The sequence below is a fragment of the Petaurus breviceps genome, unplaced genomic scaffold, assembly GCF_028583685.1.
Source record: "Petaurus breviceps papuanus isolate PSGF00001 unplaced genomic scaffold, PetGlider_PUasm1.0 138, whole genome shotgun sequence".
NCBI lineage: Eukaryota > Metazoa > Chordata > Mammalia > Diprotodontia > Petauridae > Petaurus > Petaurus breviceps.
This window is the reverse complement of record NW_027185694.1, coordinates 13,994,051-14,016,641: the sequence shown is the minus strand read 5'-3', so window position 1 is coordinate 14,016,641 and position 22,591 is coordinate 13,994,051. Positions and strand designations below refer to the sequence as shown.

General features: G+C 39.1%; 1 protein-coding gene across 1 annotated transcript in view; it reads left to right on the top strand.

The window, feature by feature from the left end:
• Positions 1 to 179: 179 nt before the first annotated feature.
• TRIM14 (tripartite motif containing 14) overlaps positions 180 to 22,591 on the top strand; it is a 33,690-nt gene continuing 11,278 nt past the window's right edge. The window contains exons 1-2 of the mRNA XM_069106035.1: positions 180 to 607; positions 8,510 to 8,605. Of these exons, the coding sequence (XP_068962136.1) occupies positions 251 to 607; positions 8,510 to 8,605 (453 nt within the window). The 5' untranslated portion in view covers positions 180 to 250. The remainder of the gene's footprint in view (positions 608 to 8,509; positions 8,606 to 22,591) is intronic.

Sequence of the window (22,591 nt, the reverse complement as noted above, 5' to 3'; positions counted from 1 at the left end):
GAGAGAGAGAGAGAGAGAGAGAGAGAGAGAGAGAGAGAGGAAGAAAGAAAGAAAGAAAGAAAGAAAGAAAGAAAGAAAGAAAGAAAGAAAGAAAGAAAGAAAGAAAGAAAGAAAGAAAAGTTAGGCTTAAAGGTTAACCTTCAAAGCTCTGCAAGTCTTGTTCCTGTCTTTCTCCTCCTCCCTTCGCTCTGATACACAAGGTTTTGTGGTTGCAAGTTTCGTTTCCTTATTTTGCTCCTCCCTAGGGCAAATGGCTATGGCTGCTCCTTCAGCAGCAGCTGCGGCGGACCTGGTACCCCAGGAAATCTTCGGGTCTGGGGAAGTGCCGAATACCACACATCCTGAGACGCAACGAAAGCCCGGGGACTGGTGCGGGCGCCCAGAAGGTGCAGAGGCCGGAGCGGCAGCAGCCACAGCGACGAAGGGGGACGGGGGGCTCGCGGGGCCCGAGCCGACAGCCACATGGCTATGTTCGGAGCACCGCAACCGGACGGTCGAGCTGTTCTGCAGCCGCTGCAGACGCTGCGTGTGCGCCCTGTGTCCACTGGTGGGTTCGCACCGAGGCCATCCTGTGCGCTTTGTCCACGAGGAAGTGGGCTTCAAGCAGGTGAGCCGAGCTGGGAGGGGTCCCGTAGGGGAAGAAAAGAGCAGACAGTGCCAGACAGAGGCGAAGTCACAGGTCACTCTGGGTCTTCCCCTTCCTTCCAAACAGCAAGTGTTTCCTCCTGCCCTTTTTAGATAGCTCCAAATGAGCATCCTGCCAAACACATTTCTTTTGGGAGACAAATCGAAACTAGTGGAAAACTCGCCATTCTGAATGATGGGAAAATTTCTTCTTTGTTTAATCAGTGTGGGGCAGTGAAATTGGTGCTGGTTTTGAAGTCAGGAAACTAGGGTTTGAATGCAGACTCTGATACTACCTTAGGCAAGTCATTTAAAACCCTCCATGAGTCTCAGTTTCCCCTCATCTGTAAGATGAGAATAATCATACTTACACTTGCCTCCTTGGGAGAGGGAGGTGCGTTGTAAACCTTCAAATGCTTTACTAAGTGTGAGCCTAATTCGTTTCAACAGGCACTTAAGTGCCAAGTGCATCAGACACAGGGCTAAGAAGATATGAAGACAAAAAACAAATGAAGAAAAAAAATTAAATTCAAAGAAATTTGGGGAGGAGAGTATTACAACAGGAAAGATCAGGATGAACCTTATCCCATAGGCACATGACCTGGGAGTATAAGGGAAAGAAATTTGGATTCCAAAGTTAGAGATGAGGAGGGAAACATTCCAAGAAATAAAGGGCAACCTGTACAAAGAAAAACATGGAGGCAGGGGTAGAGACAGGTGGGTACAGGAAACAACTCTTATTATTTACCGGTCTTTGTAAGGTTATCAGAACGTGACACCAACTAAACCTACCTGTGCCAGGGTACATCAGCAACTTGTCTAAATGGTATTGAAATTGTAGGGCAATGAAGAGATTTTTGAGAGATGTTACTTTTTTTTTGGAGGAGCAAGGAGGGAGTGGTAACATTTCCCTCCTTCCCCCTAACGCCTCCCACCCCCAGCTTCTTGCTTGCTACAAAGCTAATCTCCTACATCCAGCCTCACTCAGTAAAATGTTATCTAGCCATCCTTCAGCAGTGACTCAACCCTACTCTCTCCCAATGATTTCTATCCTATTTCTGAATCTCTACTGTCACTTAGCACTTGGTTTCTGGAAGGCCTCTTAGAGGTCATCTAGTCAAGTACCTATCCTCATTTTACAGATGAAGAAACCAAGGATAAGTAAGGGAGAGGGAATTATTTGCCCAAAGTCACTCCAAATCCATCCCCTTTATACTGTCTCACAATAGCAATCTTTGTGATGGCTGCTTTCTTTTCTAGATAGGCACTAACCACTCCTTTAATAATACATTATTAAAAATATGTTATGTTGGGGCAGCTAGGTGGTGCAGTGAGTAGAACACTGGCCCCGGAGTCAGGAGGACCTGAGTTCGCTTCTGGCCTCAGACACTTAACACCCACACAAAAAAACTAGCCGTGTAACCTTGGGCAAGTTACTTAACTCCAATTGCCCTCCAAAAGGCAAAAAAACAAAAACAAACAAAAAAAATATGTTATGTTGCCAGCACCTAAAAAGTTCTGAATAAATGCGGAATGATTGATTGATTGGTTGTCAGGAATTGAAATCAAACTCACTGCCCTAGAGTTTACAGAGTCTTCCCTTGGGGGAGAGGGAGTGGGAGAAGATCAGGACAGAGTTCCAGTTATATCTCATCTCTCCTCTTCTCCACCATGTTTCAGAGAACACAGACAGACTCAGCAGTTCAGTAGCCTAGGATATAGTTTTTCTGGACCATTTATTACTTTATAATTCAATTCACTTCTTCAAATACTTATTAAGACCCCAATCCACACCAATAGAAGGAATGCCCACATCAATGGGATCCTTTAGATCCATTGCAGTATAACAGCTTAATTTGCAATATTGAACTTATCCAGCAAGTATCTCCCCAGTTCCTGCCAAAATTACCTGGTAAATTCTATTGTTGTTGTAGTAGAATAATTTTCAGTCGTATCTGGCATTTTGTGATCCCATTTGGGGTTCTCTTGGCAAAAATGGTGGAATAGTTTGCCATTTTCTTCTATAGCTCATTTTACAAATGAGGAATCTGAGGCAAACAGTGTCAAGTGACTTGCCCAGGGTCACACAGCTAGTATGTGTCTGAGGTCACATTTGAACTCAGGAAAATGAGTCTTCCTGAATCCAGGCCCAACTCTCTCCACTGCATCACCTACCACCCTATCTGGTAATTACTTTGTATACATTTTATATTTGTTTATATATATATATATATATATATGTTGTTTCCCCTTGATAGAAGATAAACTTTCTGCAGGAAGGAACTGTTTCATTTTTGTCTTTGTATTCTCAGTTCCTAGCATAGTACCCAGCATATATGTGCTTCATAAATGCTTTTTTTTATTGATTGGTTGATGTGATTTTATATTAACAAAAGAGAGGTGGGAGAGATCTGAAACAGCCCTAAAAAAGAGATCAACCTGCCTCCTCTTTGAAAACCTCTGGTGATAGGGGCAGCCAAGTGACGCAGTGAGTAAGAAAGAGCACTGGCCCAGGTGTCAGGAGACCCAGGATCGATTCTGGCCTCAGATACTTGGCACCCACACAAAATAACTGGCCATGTAACCTTGAGCAAGTTACTTAACCCCAATTGCTTAAGGAAAAAAAAAAGAAGAAAACCTCTGGTGATGGGAAATGCACTACCACCAAAGGCAGCCCTTTTTACTCTGGAACCCCTTTCATTGTTAGGAATTTTTTACACAAAAGGTTGCTCCACGTTTCATCCTTGAGAACAGAAGGAGCATTGTCTTTATGTAGTTTGAAATATTTTTTTTTATTTTGAAGATTCTAAGTTTTAAATCATTACACAATTTCTAAACTTAAGACCATGGTTTAGAGCTGGATGGAACCTTAGAGATCATGTTGTCCTAATCCCTCATTTTACAGATGAAGAAAACTCCAAAAAATTAGTTTATTTGCCCAAGATCACAAAGGTTGTAAGTGGTCAGGGTGAGATGTAAACCTAAGTCCTCTGATTCCAAATCCACCACTCTTTCTACTGAACCTTGCTGCCTGCCTAGCACAGTATTTTAATAAACAGTAGTCACTTAATTGTGTTTTTTTATTTTCAAATTTTCATTTGGTCAGAACTCAAAGTAACATTAAATTGTAGAATCTAATTTGAAATCAGGAGAGACAGATTCAAATCCTACCTCTTATGTTTTCAAGCTTTATGGCAATGAACAAGTCATGTAATCTCTCTAAGCTCAATATACACGTCTATAAATTGGAGATAGCAATGCCTATATTTCCTCCAATACCTCACAGTGTTGTTGTGATAACCACATTCAGATCATGCATGCAAAGCACTATATAAATGTTAGCAAGTATTATGATGCAATACACATCACAGACCTTAAATATTTGTTGAACTAACAAATGTACAGTTCAAAAGTTCCTCTTTCTGTACGTCTCCAAAATTCTTTGCTTGCAAATTGTTCCCTTTCATCTAGCTATTTTTAATAAAGATGATCCCAGGTATCTCAAATCATCTGAGGGATAGAAACAAAATTTCTGGGGGATAGGGTAGGAGGTTGGCTATGGAATGGTGGCGGTTGACTTTTCCCTGTGCTATGCATAGATGAATAGTGGCCACTGGTCTATGTACCAACTACTGACACTAAGTACTGTTCTCTATATGTGGCAGTTACTGTTTTGCAGTGGCCATTATTATCTTTCTGGGCTACAGAATTTCTCCTGAATTCTAAGTGGGGCTGTAAATTACAGTAATTATGAGGGAATCCACAATATTGCTCCCCTTTAGATAAAAACAAAGGACTTTATAGAGAGTATGGAAGTTTAGGACATAGAAGAAGGAGATTGCATATCATAACTGGAATCAGAGTCCTGGCAATAGGAATGTGGAGGGGATTTGGCAGAGAAGAAAGAAGAAAGTCAACCAGGCAGGGAAGACTGGTCTGAAAGCTGGGGGTGGTGGAGAGGAAATAAAATAGAGGAGGAAAAATGACAATTTTACCTAAATTAAATTATTTATTTAGTGCCATACCAATCAATTTACCAAAAAACTACTTTATAGAGCTAGAAAAATAGTAACAAAATTCATTTGGAAGAATAAATGGTCCAGAATATCAAGGGAATTAATGAAAAGAAATGCTAGGGAAGGTGGCCTAGCTATGCCACATTTCATTTTTATTATATTTGTATTATAAAGCAGCAGTCATCAAAACAACTTGGTACTGGCTGAGGAATAGAGTAGTGGATCAATGGAATAGATTAGGCACACGAGATTCAGCAGTCAATGACTATAGTAATCTATTGTTTGATAAACCCAAAGACTCCACTTTTTGTGATAAGAACTCACTATTTGACAAAAACTGCTGAGAAAACTGGAATATAGTATGGCAGAAACTGAGCATAGACCATTACCTAACACCATATACCAAAATCAAGTCTAAATAGGTGCATGATCTAGGTATAAAGGTTGAAACTGTAAGCAATCTCGGAAAACAAGGAATAGTTTACCTGTCAGATTTGTGGAGAGGGAAAGATTTTATGACTAAACAAGAATTAGAGAGCATTATCAAATGCAAAATGGATAATTTTGATTACATCAAATTTAAAAGCTTCTGTACAAACAAAGCCAATGTAACCAAGATTAAGAGGGAGGTGGAAAATTGGGAAAGAATTTTTACAACCTATGTCTCTGAAAAAGGACTCATTTGTAAAATATACAGAGCATTGAGGCAAATCTATAAGAATACAAGTCATTCTCCAGTTGATAAATGGTCAAAGGATATGAACAGGCAGTTTTCAGAGAAAGAAATTAAAGATATCTATAAGCACATGAAGAAATGCTCTGAATCACTATTGATTAGAGAAATGCAAATCAAAACAACCCTGAGGTACCACATCTCACCATTCAGATTGGCTAAGATGACAAAACAGGAAAATGGCAAATGCTGGAGAGGATGTGAGCAAATTGGAACACTAATGCATTGCTGGTGGAGTTGTGAACTGATCCAGCCTTTCTGGAGAGCAATCTGGAATTATGCGCAAAGGGCTATAAATAATTTCATACCCTTTGACCCAGCAATACCATTTCTAGGGTTATATCCCAAAGAGCTCATAGAAGTGGGAGATAGACCCATATATACAAAAATATTTATAGCAGCTCTTTTTGTGGTAGCAAAGAATTGGAAATTAAGGGGGTGCCCATCAATTGGGGAATGGCTGAACAATTTATGGTATATGCATATTATGGAATACTATTGTGCTATAAGAAACAAGGAGCAGATGGACTTCATATTTACCTGGAGAGGCTTATACAAACTGATGCTGAGTGAGAAGAGTAGAACCAGGAGAAATTTGTACACAATTACAGACACAACGTATGTGTGACGACTGACTTTGATAAACTGGACTCTTCTCAGCAATGCAGTGATATAAGTCAATCCCAAAAGACTCATGATGGAGAGAGATGTCTACATCCAGAGAAAGAACTAGAAAGAACTGAGTTTGTATCCAGATTGAAGCAAACTACCTGATCTTTTTCCTTTTCTTGTTTGGTTTTATTTCCTCTTTACCATTTTTCATTCCATCTTTCATTCAATCCATCTTTATAACCTGACTAATGTCTAATGTGGGAATATTTACAGATCCTGTACTTGACTGTATGCCGCCATGGGGGGGAGGGGAGGGAGAGGGACAGAATGTGAAACTCAAGGAATTGTGGAGTTGAATCTTGTAAACTAAAAGTAAACAAACAAATTAATAAAAAAAAAAAAAGGAACTAGAGGAGGGAGGGTGAGAGAGAGAGAGAGAAATGATGATGTGATAAAAACAATGGACTAAGATAGTTTGACAGCACTACCCAAATTAAGAGAACTGTGGACTGGGAGAATGGGGCTAAAGGATAAGACGGATGAAGATATGGGGAAGGATTATCATAGAAAAGGCCAAAGTCATCTGGAAAGGACACAACCAGAGTCTTCACTAAAACTTTAGCCAGGGGTGAGGAACCTGTGGCCTCAAAGACACATGTGACCTTCTAGGTCCTTGGATGCAGTCTTTTGACTGAGTCCAAGTTTTATAGAACAAATTCTTTTATTAAGGGATTTGTTCTGTGAAGTTTGGATTCAGTCAAAGGGCTGTGCTTGAGGACCTAGAGGGCCACATATATCCTTGAGGCCACAGGTTTCCCATTAGGCAGTTAGGCAGAGTGCTGGACTTGAAGTCAGGAAGACCTAAGTTCAAAGTCTCCCTCAGATATTTACTACCTGTATGACCTTAGGCAAGTTATTCCACCTCTCTGTGCTTCAATCTGCTCATCTGTACAATGAGAGGGTTAGGCTCAGTGGCCTCTAAGGTCTCTTCTACCTCTAAATCCATGATCCTATGATGGAACAACAGAGATAGTCATAGACTCTGTCACTGAAGAAGAAGCAAGCTTTGACAATTTTACCTAAATTAACTTACCTATTTACCGCCATACCAAACAAACTTTAAAAAAATTAGTTTATAGAGCTAGGAAAAATAATAACAAAATTCATCTGGAAGAACAAAAGGTCCAGAATATCAAGGGAATTAGTGAAAAGACATGCTAGGGAAGGTGGCCTAGCCTTACTAGATTTTACACTGTACTATAAAGCAGAAGTCATCAAAACTACTTAGTACTGGCTGAGAAATAGAGTGATGGATCAGTGGAATGGATTAGGTGCATAAGATATAGTAGTCAATGACTATAATAACCTACTGTTTGATAAACCCAAAGACTCCAGCTTCTGGGATAAGAACTCACAAAAACTGCTGGGAAAACTGGAAAATAATATGACAGAAACTGGGCACAGACCAATATCTACACTGTATACCAAAATAAAGTCAAAATGGGTTCACGATTTAGATATAAAGGCTGACACTATAAGCAATCTGGGAGAACAAGGAAGAGTTTACCTGTCAGATTTATGGAGAAGGGAAGAATTTATGATCAAACAAGAGATAGAGAGTATTACGAAATGCAAAATGGATAATTTTGTTTACATTAAATTGAAAAGATTTTGTACAAAGCCAATGTAACCAAGATTAGGAGGGAAGCAGAAAATTGGGAAAGAATTTTTACAACCTATGTCTCTGAAAAAAGACTCATTTGTAAAATATACAGAGCATTGAGGCAAATCTATAAGAATACAAGTCATTGCCCAGTTGATAAATGCTCAAAGGATATGAACAGGCAATTTTTCAGATGAAAAAATGAAAACTATCTGTAGTCATATAAAAATGTTCTAAATAGCTATTGATTAGAGAAATGCAAATCAAAACAGCTCTGAGGTATCACATCATACCCATCAAAGTGGCTAACAGGACAAAACAGGAAAACAATACTGGAGAAGATGTGGGGAAATTGGAACACTAATGCATTATTGGTAGAGTTGTGAACTGATCCATCCATTCTAGAGAGCAGTTAAGAACTATACTCACAGGGCTATAAAAATGTGTATACCCTTTGACCCAGCAATACCACTTCTAGTACTATATCCCAAAGAGATCATATAAGTGGGAGGAGGACCCATATGTAAAAATATATTTATAGCAGCTCTTTTTGTGGCGGCAAAGAATTGGAAATCAAGGGGATAACCTTCAATTGGGGAATGGCTAAACAAGTTGTGGTATATAAATGTAATGTGAAGGTATATGTAGAGCCTATATCAAATTGCATGCCACCATGGATGGGAAGCGGGGAAGGAAATGGAAGGGGAGAAAATTTGGAACTGAAAAACTTGTGAAACTGAATGTTGTAAACTAAAAGTAAATAAATTTTTAAAAAAGAAGAAGCAAGCTTTGTAAGAGGGCAGGAGAAAAGTTTGAAGTTTCAGTAGTGCTAATGTGGTTCTTCTCAAATATCTTACACAGAAAGACATTCAGAAGTGTTTGAAGCAGCTAGCCATGAAGAAGAAACAGGAAGTTGGTAACATCAACAAAATAAATAAGGCTGCTAATGATCTTGAGGTAAGAGGAAACCCTTATTTACTGACTGTTGTGCAGATGTTTCAAGGCAGCAACCTCAGGACTTATCTTTTTGTTGCTGTTGTTGTTTTTAAGCAATCATAGTTAAGTAACTTGCTCAAGGTTACATGGCCAGTTATTTCTGGGTGTGGTGCTAAGTATCTGAGCCCAGATTTGATCCTCAGGTCATCCCAACACTGGGGCTGGTGCACTTATTCGCTGTGCTTCCTGGCTGCCCCTGCAGGACTTATCTTAAAGAAAGATAATACTCTTCTAATCTGGGCGCAGAAATATGGTTCCATTTGGGTGTCAGTTTCTCTAAAACAGATCTGGTGCTAAACGGTTGCCACCAAGGAGAAAAAAACAATATTGTCATAACTTCAGTGTTGTCAACCATTCCACCCCTGTTAAAATGTATGTTTGCATAGATTCTTATCTCGATGAAATACTCTTTGAAGCTCACCAGATGGAAGTCAAGAAGCATAAGTAAATAACATATGGAAACTTGTATCCACCATGGTGGAAACTTTTATTACTGTGGTGCAGTGATAATTAATATTCCTAATGAAGACCTGATGAATTCTTAAATATTTAATTATGTCCTGTATTTTGTATATACTTAGTCTTGTGTTTTTTTATTGTATCATCATCAAAAGAGAAGCATCATGGATGGAGACCTAGCCTGGGAGCCAAGAAGATCTAGGTTCAGGTCCTATCCCTGATATATACTGGTGTGTGATCTTGGGTAAATTACTTAAATCCTCTTTAGAGGCCAAATTTGAACTCAAGTCCTCCTGACTCTAGGGCCAGTGGTCTATTCACTGAGCCACCTAGCCATCCCAACTCTTTATGAGAATCTGAGAAGCCAATCAACATTGGTAGAGAGATTTTCCTCACCCAGGGGTTCCCCATACTACATAAATCACAGATCTAGTCCCTGTTCATACCCTAATCCTTAGAAAATTTTGCAATCTGTGATATGTCACTACTAGTATAAGTATTGGCAGAAGGAAGGCAAGGCATTGGGGAGGACATTCCAAGAAGAGAGGCAATATAGTCATTTGATTAGGCAACACAGTAATTCAATTCAGCTACAGTATTTGGTAGTGAAGGAGACTAGCAGGACATAAGACTGGAAAAGTTAATAGACTCATTGTGAAAGGCCGCATGGTATAGAGCAGGAAATGATGGAGTCCAGAAGAACAGGCATCCAAACCTGCCTTTCATACTTACTAGCTACACAATAAGCAAGTTGCCAGTACCTATCCCATAGTGTTCTTGTGAGGCTCAAATTAGATGTGTATAAAGTACATTATGAACATTAGAGAATGATGTGAATTTTAAGCATGTTTATTATTCTAAAAAGTTTTTAATGCGTGTCTAAGGAATTTGAATTTTATCTGGTAGACAGTAAGAAGATATTGAAAGGCAAGTAGGTGGTACAGGATATATAGAAGAAGGATATATATATGGAGTCAGGAAGACTCATCTTCCTGAGTTCAAATCCAACCTCAGACACTTACTAGCTGCATGATCATGGGCAAAGATTTAACTTTGTTTGCCTCAGTTTTCTTCATCTGTAAAATGAACTGGAGAAGGAAATGGCAAACTGCTCGAGTATATTTGCCAAGAAAAGCCAAAAATGTGATCATGAAGAGTTAGACATGATTGAAACCACTCAACAACAACAGAAAGTTTTTTCCCCTTTTTTGTTTATTTATTTTTAGTTTTCAACAACTGTTGAAGATTTTTAGTGAGGAAGTGATATCAGCTGACATTTCTATAGGGATAGACTTATGTGTGTGTGTGTGTGTGTGTGTGTATGTATGTGTAGAGAGAGAAAGAGAGAGAGAGAGATATTGATTGAGTCTGAACTTGTGATTTCATTGGTATAGTGATTTCCCACCTCTTTTTACTAATGCAAGATACTCTAGGCCTAAGCTTCCTCATTGTAAAATGAGGGGATTAAACTAGATGGCAAATGAGGTTCCTTCCAACTCCAGATCTGTGATTCCTGATCTCCAAAGCTCTTTCCAGCTCTAACAGTTTGTGAGACTTTAAGATAACATTTAACTTGGAAGAGGGAAATGCAATTTTAAGAGTTCACAAATGAAATGTTTCTCATATATACATCAAAACCAAGAGGCTGTTACAATATAGTCCAGGTGAGAGATGATAAAGGCCTAGACCAGGCCCTTGACAGGGCGTGAGAGAGATGCAAAAGATAGAAAGGGATTTGGTACCTAATGGGAAGTGTGTGGGGGTGGGGGGGAGAGATGAAGAAAAAGGAAGCATCAAAGATCATTCAGATTTCAAATCTAGTGAATTAGAAAGACACCAATGCAGGGGCGGCCAGGTAGCACAGCGAGTAAGAGCACCAGCTCCAGTGTCAGGATGACCTGGGGATCAAATCTGGGCTCAGATACTCAGCACCACACCCAGAAATAACTGGCCGTGTAACCTTGAGCAAGTTACTTAACCCTGATTGCTTTAAAAATAATAATAATAAAAAAATAAAGATACCAATGCAACAAAAATGCTACAGGAATATGGTGAGGAGGGTTGTTTTTTTTTAATTATCACTATCTTTTTTTTAATATTATCTAAATTTTTCCTTTTGCCTTTCCCCCTCACCCCTCCCAGAGAGCTATTTCATATAATAATTCTTTAAAAAAAAAAAAAGAAAACAAGGGGCAGCTAGGTGGCACAGTGAATAGAGCACTGACCCTGGAGTCAAGAGGACCTGGGTTCAAATCTGACCTCAGACACTTAACACTTACTAGCCATGGGACTATGGCCAAGTCACTTAACCCCAATTGCCCTACCTTCCCCCCTCCAAAAAAAAAAAGCAAAAAAAAGCCTATACTTTTCTAAGGCCTCTCTAGAGAACCAAATGGCCAGAAAAAAAGGAAAAAGATAAGAGTCCAGAAGAAGCAGAATAAGAGGGAATGAGAGAGGAGGAATATGTAGCTTCAGTGATGACAGCTAACAGAGGGAGTTATGGAAACTAAAGTAGATGGAGAGCGAAATTACTGGATCAAAGCTTTGTGGACAAAAAGGAGTTTCTGAGCAACCCCAAGTCCCTGAACAAGGCTTCCTAGAAAGAAAAAGGAGGGTTCCTGGATAATGCAAATTTTTTTTTCTAATTTTTATTTTCAGTTCCAAATTCTCTTTCCTTCCACTCCTTCCCCAGCCATTGAGAAGGAAAGAAGTATGATTCCAATTATACACACAAAGTCATGAAAGACATATTTTCACATAAGCCATGTTGGAAAAAGAAAAGCAAGAAAAAGTGAAAAAATATGATTCAATCTATACTCAGAGTTCATCAGTTCCCTCTCTGGAGGTGGAGAACATTTTTCATTATTAGTCCTGTGGAATTATCACGGATCATTGTACTGAACAGAGTAGATAAGTTTTTCACAGTTTATTATCACTATAATATTGCAGTTACTGTGTACAGTGCTCTCATTCTGCTCATTTTACTTTGCATCAGCTCATATAAATCTTCCTAGATTTTTCTGAAGCCATCCCCTTTGTCATTTCTTTCAGCACAATAGTATTCCATCACAATCTATACCACAAATTGTTCAGCTATTCCCCAGTTGATGGGCATCCCCTCATTTCTAATTCTTTGCCAATGCAAAAAGAGCTGCCAAAACTATTTTTGTACATATGAATCTTTTTCTCTTTCCTTTTATCTCTTTGGGATATAGACCTAGTAGCAGTATTGCTGGGTCAAAGGATATGCATGGTTTTATAGTCCTTTGGGCGTGGTTCCAAGTTGTTCTTTAGAATGTTTGGATCTGTTCACAACAATATAGAATTCTTGAACCAGGGCTCATGTGTAAAAGAGGAGAAATTCCGGGATGATGCCAAATTTCTGGAGCAAATGGAGGAGCTCTAAAACAAAGAGGAAAGAGTAGTAAGAAACAGACCCATGAGGAGGAGCAAACCTACCCTTTACTAATGTTGTGAGTCAAGTAGACTGTACAGATCTAGGTGATAAGGAGTCAGTTCTCTGCCCCTCCCTCCACCTTCAGTGTTTTCCCATTTTGGAAGAAGTACCCTCAACCTTGGGATACTACTATAAGTCTATGGGAATGTATGGATCCTTGGGAAAGAAGAGTGCTAACTGGAGAAGGAAGTCAAGTTATTTTGATTTGTTCATAGATATATCTGTAAGTGCTTTGTGTTTTCGATAGATATCATATATAATTAGATCTCTACAGAGATAGATATGTAACTATACATCCAGGTAAATAAAGCCCATCCTTTATATGAATTATTGTCAGGTACTGCACTTGGAGAGATGGGGACCCTTTTACCTTTTCTGTAGAGACCTAGACACAAAGCATATTTTAATGTTTCCTGGGTGAGAGCAAAACAAGTCAAATTCTGATATTTGTAAAGGAGACCCTAGGTGTGGGGCATAAGCCAAATAGAGTGATTTATGAAGTACCCCAAGGTTGAATGCAATCCATATAAAATCAGTGCTTGAGAAGTGGACTATAGATTACAAGAAGGTCATAGATTAAGAGCAGAAAGGAACTTGAGGTCATAACCTTGTGATTTTACAGATGAGGAAACTGAAGTCCAGAAAAAATAAGTAATTTTCCCAAGCTTACAGACCTAAGCCCTCTAATTCCAGATCCATTACTCTTTCAACCACACCACACTACCCTCATCCCAAAGCTCTGGAAACATTTGTGGGTGTGATTTTGAGCCACTACCTGGGAGAACATGAGAGGTATTACAAGCCTCCATAGGTGAATAGAAGTCCCAGTTTTCAAAAAGGAAATTAAGCCCAGTTCCACAGACTATATAAAGATCAATGTTCCAGGAGCAGCTAGGTGATGCAGTGAATAGAACATTGGCTCTGGAGTCAGGAGGACCTGAGTTCAAATCTGGCCTCAGACACTTAACACTTACTAGCCATGGGACCTTGGGCAAGTCACTTAACCCTAATTGCCCTGCCTTCCCCCTCCAAAAAAAAAAACATAAATGTGCTTGATTTCAATTCTTAGCAAAGTTCTATTATCAAGTGGATCATTTATAAGCTGTTATGAACAATGATCCCCTAGAAGCCAACTCACCTTTCACCTCCATTGATAGAAGTTACTCATCAGGCAAGTGATGGGAGGCAGGACCATGTGGTCAGCACACATAACCTGGCAGCTTAAAAGGGTGACTGGAACTGCCCAAGCTGCAAAAAAGGATTAAGTCAAAGGCTATTGAAATCAGTCAACCTGGCCCTTTGAACCTGCTTTGCAAATCTTCCTGTTAACTACCAAAAAATTAGCTCCAGGCTCGCTGCTTTGTGAATAAACTCTCTCCTAACCTCTGCCAGAGTTTCTTTGGCCTTTGGATAGTTTTTATTGACTTAAGGCTCCAGGTGCTGATAAGTGTCTTGCTTTCATTATTCCATACCAAGAAGAGATTGTAGACTTAATTAACCCCTCATAAAGGGTAACTGTTACCTACCTGGCTGGTCCCATACCTATTCCTGTCATAAAGTGGAGATAGCAGGGGAAGGACCCATGCATGGATTCATAAAGAATAATTAGTGATAAACTTTCCCATTTTTTTAATGAGGTACTACAAATTAGTGAAATGACATAGATGTGCTATTACCTGGATTTTCTTTTAAAGGAATTTGATAGTCTATTATAATGTCCTTATAGAAAAGTCAGAAAAATGTGGGCTGTATAAGGTTATAGTTGGGTGGATTCATAGCTTGTAGAATGACTATATTCAAAGACTATTGATTAATGAATTCATTTCAATCTCTATGGAGTTTTTAACAATGGCCTTAAGACTCTGGCCTCTACTCAGTTCTCTCCAACATTTCTATCAGTAACTGAGATAAATAATAATCAGAAGTGTTATGTATAAAGGTTTAATATTTGCAAAGTACTTTATATATATTTGTCTGTTATTAGTGGTACAGTGGAAAAAACACTGGCCCCAGAGTCAGAGGGCCTGTGTTCAAATTCCACCTCTGACGCTTATTATTGACTATAGAGAGAATTGACTTTAAGGCCGGGAATACCTGAGTTCAAGTGCTGCTTCTGCTATGTATTGTCTCTGTGACCCCAGAATATTACCCAAGCTCTCAGTGTGCTAGGTAACTCTCTAAGACTAGAGGTTTCAGAGTTGATGCTAACCTTTATTAATAAAGAGGGTTTCTCACTTGGATGTTCCCTGATACCAATCAAATCACAGATTCAGCCCCTGGCCCTATATGATGACATAGGTGACATGCCTATCCAATCTGCAGATGACATGAAACTAGGAGCTTGAAATAATGGATGACGAAGGTAGGGTCCAAAAAGATAAGCACAAAACAAAATGATGAACTGAATTTTAATTCTGATCCTTCCATGAATTTATGATCTCATAGTTATGGGTGCTTCCTCACCAATGCCAATCATAATACATCTATGCCTTCTTTTCCTATGTGATTCTTATTCATGGCTTTCTTTTAAAATTTTTTTAATTCAACTTGAACTTAAATACAAAATGAGAAAAGGAAAAAAAGAACATTTCCACATACACAGCAGAAAATAAGAGAGAATTCAATAGGGCCAAGGACAAGCAATTAACTTGGTTTCGATAGCCTCCCTTTTGTGGGGGACAGAGGCAGGAATGTCAACTTATGGTTTGTGAATTAGAAAATAAATTTCAATGAGAGAGGACTTCTTTCTTTTTAAGAACCACAAGCAATTAAGAGTCTGAATCTCTTCCACCAGCAAGCCCCCTTCCCTAGGAATGGATTTGGACAATCACAAGGCAAACAAGTACCGGTCTTAAAACTTTCTTCTATTATTCATTCATTCATGTATTCATTTATCCAATAAGAATTTTTGAGCACCTGTAGTTATAGCACAAAGGTTGATGCTGAGGATATATACATGAGAAATGAAAAAAAAATACAATCCTTATCTTGTAGAAGTACATGATCTAATTGGAGAAAGAAGATAAGCCATTCATTTGTTCATTTGACAAACACATATTAAGTGCCTAGCATGCGCTATGCATTGTGTTAATCACTGGTAGGAGCTAGGGACATGGAGAAGGGCAAGGTGGGTATAGAGGAGGAAACAATACAAAGATAAATAAGATGTAGTCTTTGATTTCAATAAACTTATAATTAAGTGGGATAAGATTACACAAGTAAACATAATGGATATTAAAGTATTCGAGTATAAGAAGTTCTTAAAGGCAACAGAAAATGCTTTAGGACATGTGAAAAGGTTAAATAATGATATAGAGTAATAGGGGCTGGTGTCTAATTTTCCCAGCACAAGCAAGTCATGGTAGATCATATTCAAGACAGCTAAGAAACATGTGGTGGACATAAATAAGTTGCAGTGTTTTATTAGTGATGACTTAGATGTAAGAAAAAGTGTAAAGGATCTCATCAAAGAGATATATGACCAAAGGAGGTTAACATCATGTTGTGAGAGCTATGGATAATAGATGGATAGCCTGTACACTTCAGGCTTTAGATATGTCATATCTAAAAAAAAAAATTCAGAGGAAGTCTCCCTACCCACCTACTTTTTACAGTGGTTAAGTCCTTTGTGGAAGAATTTTAGAAGGATATGAGCCAGAAAAATGGCAGCATGTCTTAATGGATAGAAAGCTCATCTCAGCATCAAAAAGACCTGGATTCAAGTCTTACCTCTGACGCTGGACAAGCTGCTTTATTTCTCACCGTTGCTCACAGGCAACTCTAAAACTAAATTGCCAAACAGTAGCCAATCTGCATTGGGTGTAGGGAAGATCCTTTTAAGGAGTTCCCTACACCAATGGAATTACAGATTGTTGTGCTTGTCCTTCATTTTCGAAGAGGACCATGGCATCAGGGAGATGATGACATGAATTGCAGTTGACTTTGATTTGAGCAAGGGAGGGCTGTGCAAGGTCACCAGCCTCACTTTCTCCTCCAGAGCCATCTGGATCCAGTGACCAGATATTGATCAGGATGCCTGGAGATGGCCCAGGATGCAATGGGAGAACCTGGCCCTTATAGGCTAAGGCCTTTTCACATACTCACTTAGAATGAGAATGCCCATTCAGTGAATAGGCCTCTTTAAGAAGTGAGTCAAGGGATGGCCCCTTTAATTAGAAAAAAATTTAAAAATCAAGGTGGGAGGGGAAGACCTTCAGTGCTGTTCCTAAGAGAAACAGTTACCATGGACATTGGCTCTGAGCCTGAAAGGCCCAAAATGCTGCCATTAAGGGGAGCTTGGGCAGGGACCTATTGTGATCCAATCTATGAGACTTGGAGTGAATAAGAATTAGATACAAGCCAAAAGAACCAGTAAAAGAAACAAAGAATGGTCTGAAAGGCACAAAAGGTGCAAAGGGCTTACAGAAGCCAAGGGAATGGAAAGTGTGGGTGTAGAGAGGATAGGTAGAAGGTCAAGTACTTCAAGAAGAGTAAATCTAAGGAAAGGTCAATTGATTTTATAATAAAGAGGTCATTACTGAATTGTGAGGGAGCAGTTTTAGCAAAGGGAAGTCAGATTGCAAGGGGTTAAAAAGTAAGCAGGAGCTAAGCAATTAAAGATGTTAAAGAAAGGCTATAGTTAGCTCAGTGGGATAAAAAGCATTAATGAAGTTATTCTTAGAAATAAAGAATTTGTAGTAGCACTTTTGTTATAGCAAAGAACTGGAAACAAAATGTGCACCCATCAATGAGGAATGGTTGGGCAAATTGCAATATGTGGTTATAATAGAACACTGTTGTACCATAAGATGACCAAAAGGATAGATTCAGAGAAACTTGGGAAGATTAGTGTGAACTGATGTAGAGTTAAATGAGGAGAAACAGTAGAACAGTTTATTCAATTATTACAATATTGTATAGGAAAACAACTTTGAAAGCCTTAAGAACATGAATTAATTCAGTGATCAATCACAAGTCCAGAAGACTGATAAAGAAACACGTTTCCCAAATCTTGATAGGGAGGTGGTGGACATAGGGGCAGAATAAGACATACATTTTCAGATATGACCAATATATGAATTTGTTTTGCTTGACTATACTCATTTGTTACAAAGAAGGTCTTTCAGTTTTTTGTTGGGGAGAGAGAGGGATGATAATGATGTTAAAAAAAAAAAAAGATGGGGCGGCACAGTGAATAGAGCACCAGCCCTGGAGTCAGGAGGACCTCAGTTCAAATCCGGCCTCAGACACTTAACACAAAAACTAGCCATGTGACCTTGGGCAAGTCACTTAACCCCAATTGCCCTCCAAAAAGAAAAAAAAAAGGAAAACTCAGAAGTCATTGATGAAAACTGAAAATGAACAGAAGAGAGCAGAAGGAAGTTCAAACGGGGACTCAGAAATCAGGACATTGTGGATCCTACTGCATCAACTTTACTATATGCTTTAAAAAGCTGTAGAAAATAGAGATACACTGTTCTATATATAGTCTTCTTTTCTCTGACCTTCATATGTGAAAATATTCATATTTGCAGATGTTTGTAAAGTTCATAATGTCCAAAGATATTTTTAAGAGAATTGAGAAGATTTGAACATAAAGAGTTCAGAGGAGAAAAGAGTCACTAGAAAGGGAGAAATTGAAAATTCATAATTGAATTTGAATTAAAAATTAATTGTTGAAAAAACAAAATCTTACAGGAATGTGGTAGGGGATGGGATCATTAGAACAGATGGAATAGTTATCCTTAAGGAGCAATAGCGACATCTCTTAACTCTAAGACAAGAAAGAAGGAAGGAAGGAATATCTTGAGAAGTTTTGAGGTTTGGAGGCAAGATGATTAGATTGTTCATAAAAGATGGCTTTACTTTTCTCAGTAATAAACATTAGTGAAGTAATAAGCTGTTGGAGTAGGGAAGAGAAAGGGGCTGAGTATTTGAAGAGAATTTAAAAGTTTAGGAAGAGTCATACAAAATGAGATAGAAAATCAATAAGTATAGGATAAAAGGTTTGCTAAGAAGCAATGAGAATGTATCAGGAAAAAGTCCAGGAAGAAGACTAGAAAAGTAGGCAAGCAGACAGGGAGAAGAAGGAAGGAAGGAAGGAAGGAAGGAAGGAAGGAAGGAAGGAAGGAAGGAAGGAAGGAATTATTAAAAGTTTGTTGTATGCCACTGTGGTAAGTACTAAGGATAAAAATGCAGGCAAAAAGAAAGATAGTCCCTGCTCTCCAGGGGAAGACAGCACACTAAAGAGACCTGAAAAGGGAGAAGGGAAGGAAAAAAGTACCTGAACAGAACCAGAAGTGGGGAATAAAGGGAGTCTGCTGCTACTACTGGTGGTGGTGATTTGCCTTAGTTCCTCATCTGTAAAATGGACTAGAGAAGGCAATGACAAATCACTCTAGTATTTTTGCCAAGAAACCCCCAAATGGAGTCATGAAGAGTCAGGCACAAATGAATTGTCTAAACAACAAGCCAGGCACTGTGCTAAGCGCTAAGGAAACAAATACAAACAAAAAGAAAAAAATAGTCCCTGCTTTCAAGGAGCTTACATTCTAATGGGGGAAGACAGCACACAAAAGGGAACTGAAAAGGGAGAAAGGGGAGGAAAAAGGTACCTAAAAAGAACCAAAAGGGAAAAAAAGGTGAGTCTGGGCACCTCCACAAAATGGAGGCTGCTGGAGGCACTCACTGGTGGGAGAAGGGGAAAGGTCTTATCGAGTGGGATGCTCCATGTTTAGAAGGCCAAAGGGATAGTTTAATCTATGGTGAAGAGGCCCCAGACACTGAGGGAAGTTCTAATATGAGACAGTATGGTTTAGAAGTCCAGGATCCAGAAATGAGGCTGTGAAGGGGGAAGGTAAGAAATACTTAGAGTTGAAAACTAGTGCAACAAGAATAGCATGTCAAGGGGAGTGAGGGATTCAAGGGAGTGATTGTAGATCAGTTCTCTGGGTAGTCTGGGCCCTCTCTGATGAAACTGTTTCCTTTGAAAAGGGAATCTCTACCACCCTTCTGACCATAAAGGTTGCTTTACCACCTGTTAAGAAGGGAACTTGTGGGGGTGGCCAGGTAGCACAGCGAGTAAGGGCACCGGCTCCAGTGTTGAGAAGACCTGGAGATCGAATCCTGGGCTCAGACACTTAGCACCCACCCAGAAACACCTGGCCGTGTAAACTTGAGCAAGTTACTTAACCCCAATTGCTTTTAAAAAAAAAAAAAAAAAAGAAGGGAACTTGTGGAAAGTAGTATGGCAGAAACTAGGTATAAACCAACATCTTACACTGTATACCAAAATAGCATCAAAATGGATACATGATGTAGACATAAATGGTTGAAACCATAAACAAATTAGGAGAACAAGAAATAGTTTGCCTGTCAGATCTATGGAGAAGGGAAGAATTTATGACCAAGCAGGAGTTAGAGATCATTACAAGATGTAAAATGGATAACTTTAATTATATCAAATTAAAAAGATTTTTGCACAAACAAAAGCAATATGACCAAAATTAAAAGGAAAGCAGGAAGCTAGGGAACAATTTTTATAGCAAGTGTCTCTAATAAATGCCTCATTTCTCAAATATATAGAGAACTGAATCAGATTTGTAAGAGTACAAGTCATTCCCCAATTGATAAATGGTCAAAGGATATAAACAGGCAGTTTTCAGATGAAGAAATCACAGCTATCTATATTCATAAGAAAAAAACATGCTCTAAATCGGGGCAGCTAGATGGCAGAGTGAATAGAGCACAGCCCTGGAGTCAGGAGGACCTGAGTTCAAATCCAGCCTCAGACACTTAACACAAAAACTAGCCATGTGACCTTGGGCAAGTCACTTAACCCCAATTGCCCGCCCAAAAAAATGCTCTAAATCACTATCAATTAGAAAAATGCAAATTAAAACAACTCTGAGGTACCATCTCACACCTATCAGATTGGCTAATATAACAGAAAAGAAAAATAATAAATGTTGGAGGAAGTGTGAAAAAATTGGAGCATTAATGCATTGTTTAGAGTCATTTTTTTACATGTATTGGAAGTGATTGGAGCAGGAGCTCACTCCAAGTTTGTGTTTCTACTCTGCCATCTTTGCTCCACTCGCATTAATGCATTATTGTTGGAGTTGTGAGCTGATCCAACCATTCTGGAGAGCAATTTGGAACTATGTCCAAGGGGCAATAAATTGTGCATATTCTTTGATCCAGCAACACAACTACTAAGTCTGTATCCCAAAAGATTTTTAGAAAAAAAGAGAAAATTATCTATTTATACAAAAATATTTATAGCAACCTTTTTATGGTGTTATCAAAAACTTGAAAACTGAGGGGATGTCCATCAGCAGGGGAATGGCTGAATAAGTTGTGGTATATGTAATGGAACACTATTGTGCTATGAGAAATGATGAGCAAGATGATTTCAGAAAAACTGGAAAGAAGTAAGCAGAACCAGGAGAACATGTACATAGTAACAGCAATATTGTATGATGATCAGCTGTGAATGACTTAGCTATTCAGCAATACAGCAACCCGAGACAATCCCAAAAAATTCATGAGGAAAAATGCTATCCATATCCAGAGAAAGAACTGATGAAGTCTAAATGCAGATGAAAGCATAATTTTCACTTTATTTTTTCATGGGTTTTGGGTTTTTTTTTTGGTCTGTATCTTTCACAATGTGACTAATATGGAAATATATTTTGCATGGTTGCACATGTATAACCTATTTCAAAATGCTTACTGTCTCAGGGAGGGGAGAGAGGAGGAAGGGAGGGAGAGAATTTGGAACTCAAACTTTTTTAAAAATGAATACTAAAAATTGTCTTTACCTGTAATTGGAAAAAAATTAATTTTTTTAAAGAAAGGAACTTGGGGCGACTAGGTGGCACAGTGAGTAGAGCACCAGTCCTGGAGTCAGGAGGACCTGAGTTCAAATGCAGCCTCAGACACTTAACACAAAAACTAGCCATGTGACCTTGGGCAAGTCACTTAACCCCAATTGCCCTCCAAAAAGCAAAAAAAATGGCAAAAAATAATAAATAAATAAAAATAAAGAAGGGAACTTGATGGCTCAGTTTCTTATCCTCCAGATTTCAGAGGAGTATTTGCCATCTTACTAACCCTCCACCCCTTCCCTCATCCTGACCCAAACACACATATATTCACTTCTACCCCTAGTCCCTGGCATAATGCTAGTCAGCTATGTATGCACATGACACATTCATAAATTGAGGAATGGGTGATGCAATAGTAATGAAATTTGAAGATCTCTTTGTATTGGAAAGCTAAGCGGTACTTAGCACCTAGTTTCAAATTAAGACTGTGTCAAAGAAACAGAAGGTATGAACCCCTGTCGTTGATGTAAGAGGAAGGGGCTGAACAGGGAAGAGCTATACCATATATAAGGAAGAACACAAGCTGGGAAAGTCAGAACTTCTTCAGATGAGCACCTGAAGGCTGGGCTGCAGCTGCTGCACTGGAACTTCCATGGAGAAAGTGATTTTGATTTTGAGAATGAAGCTGCTAAAGGCTTCTGAGGGCCAGATGGAGCTGCTGAAGCTGCTGAGGATTTCCGAGGGCCAACTGGAGCTGCCAAAGACTGAGGAAGCATAACTGTGGTGTCGGTATTCTGTACAAATGTTGCTGTGGCTTTGTTAATGTGAATGAATGCTTTTGTGGCTTTGTTAAGTCTTGTATTCCCAGGAACAGAGACTATGGATAGATTTGAGATGGACTGGACACCGTGAGCTCCAGTGTGGAGCAGGAGCTGCATGGAGAGCTAGACAAGGAGCTGGGAGCTGTCTACCTTTGAACTCAGGTGGCAGTTGGTTAAATTTGGGTGGGAGCTGAGACCATGGAAGAGGAACCATGGAAGCTGAAAGCCTGCCCTGAGTCAAGATGAAAAGACCTCTCTGTGGGTACTAAGTAGTGATGAAATTGTGACTTACTTGTGACCGAGGGGTGGATGACCTGTGTATTTTCTACTGCCCCTGTAAGGGTTATGGGATTTAAAGATCTCCCATGCCCCATGGACATGC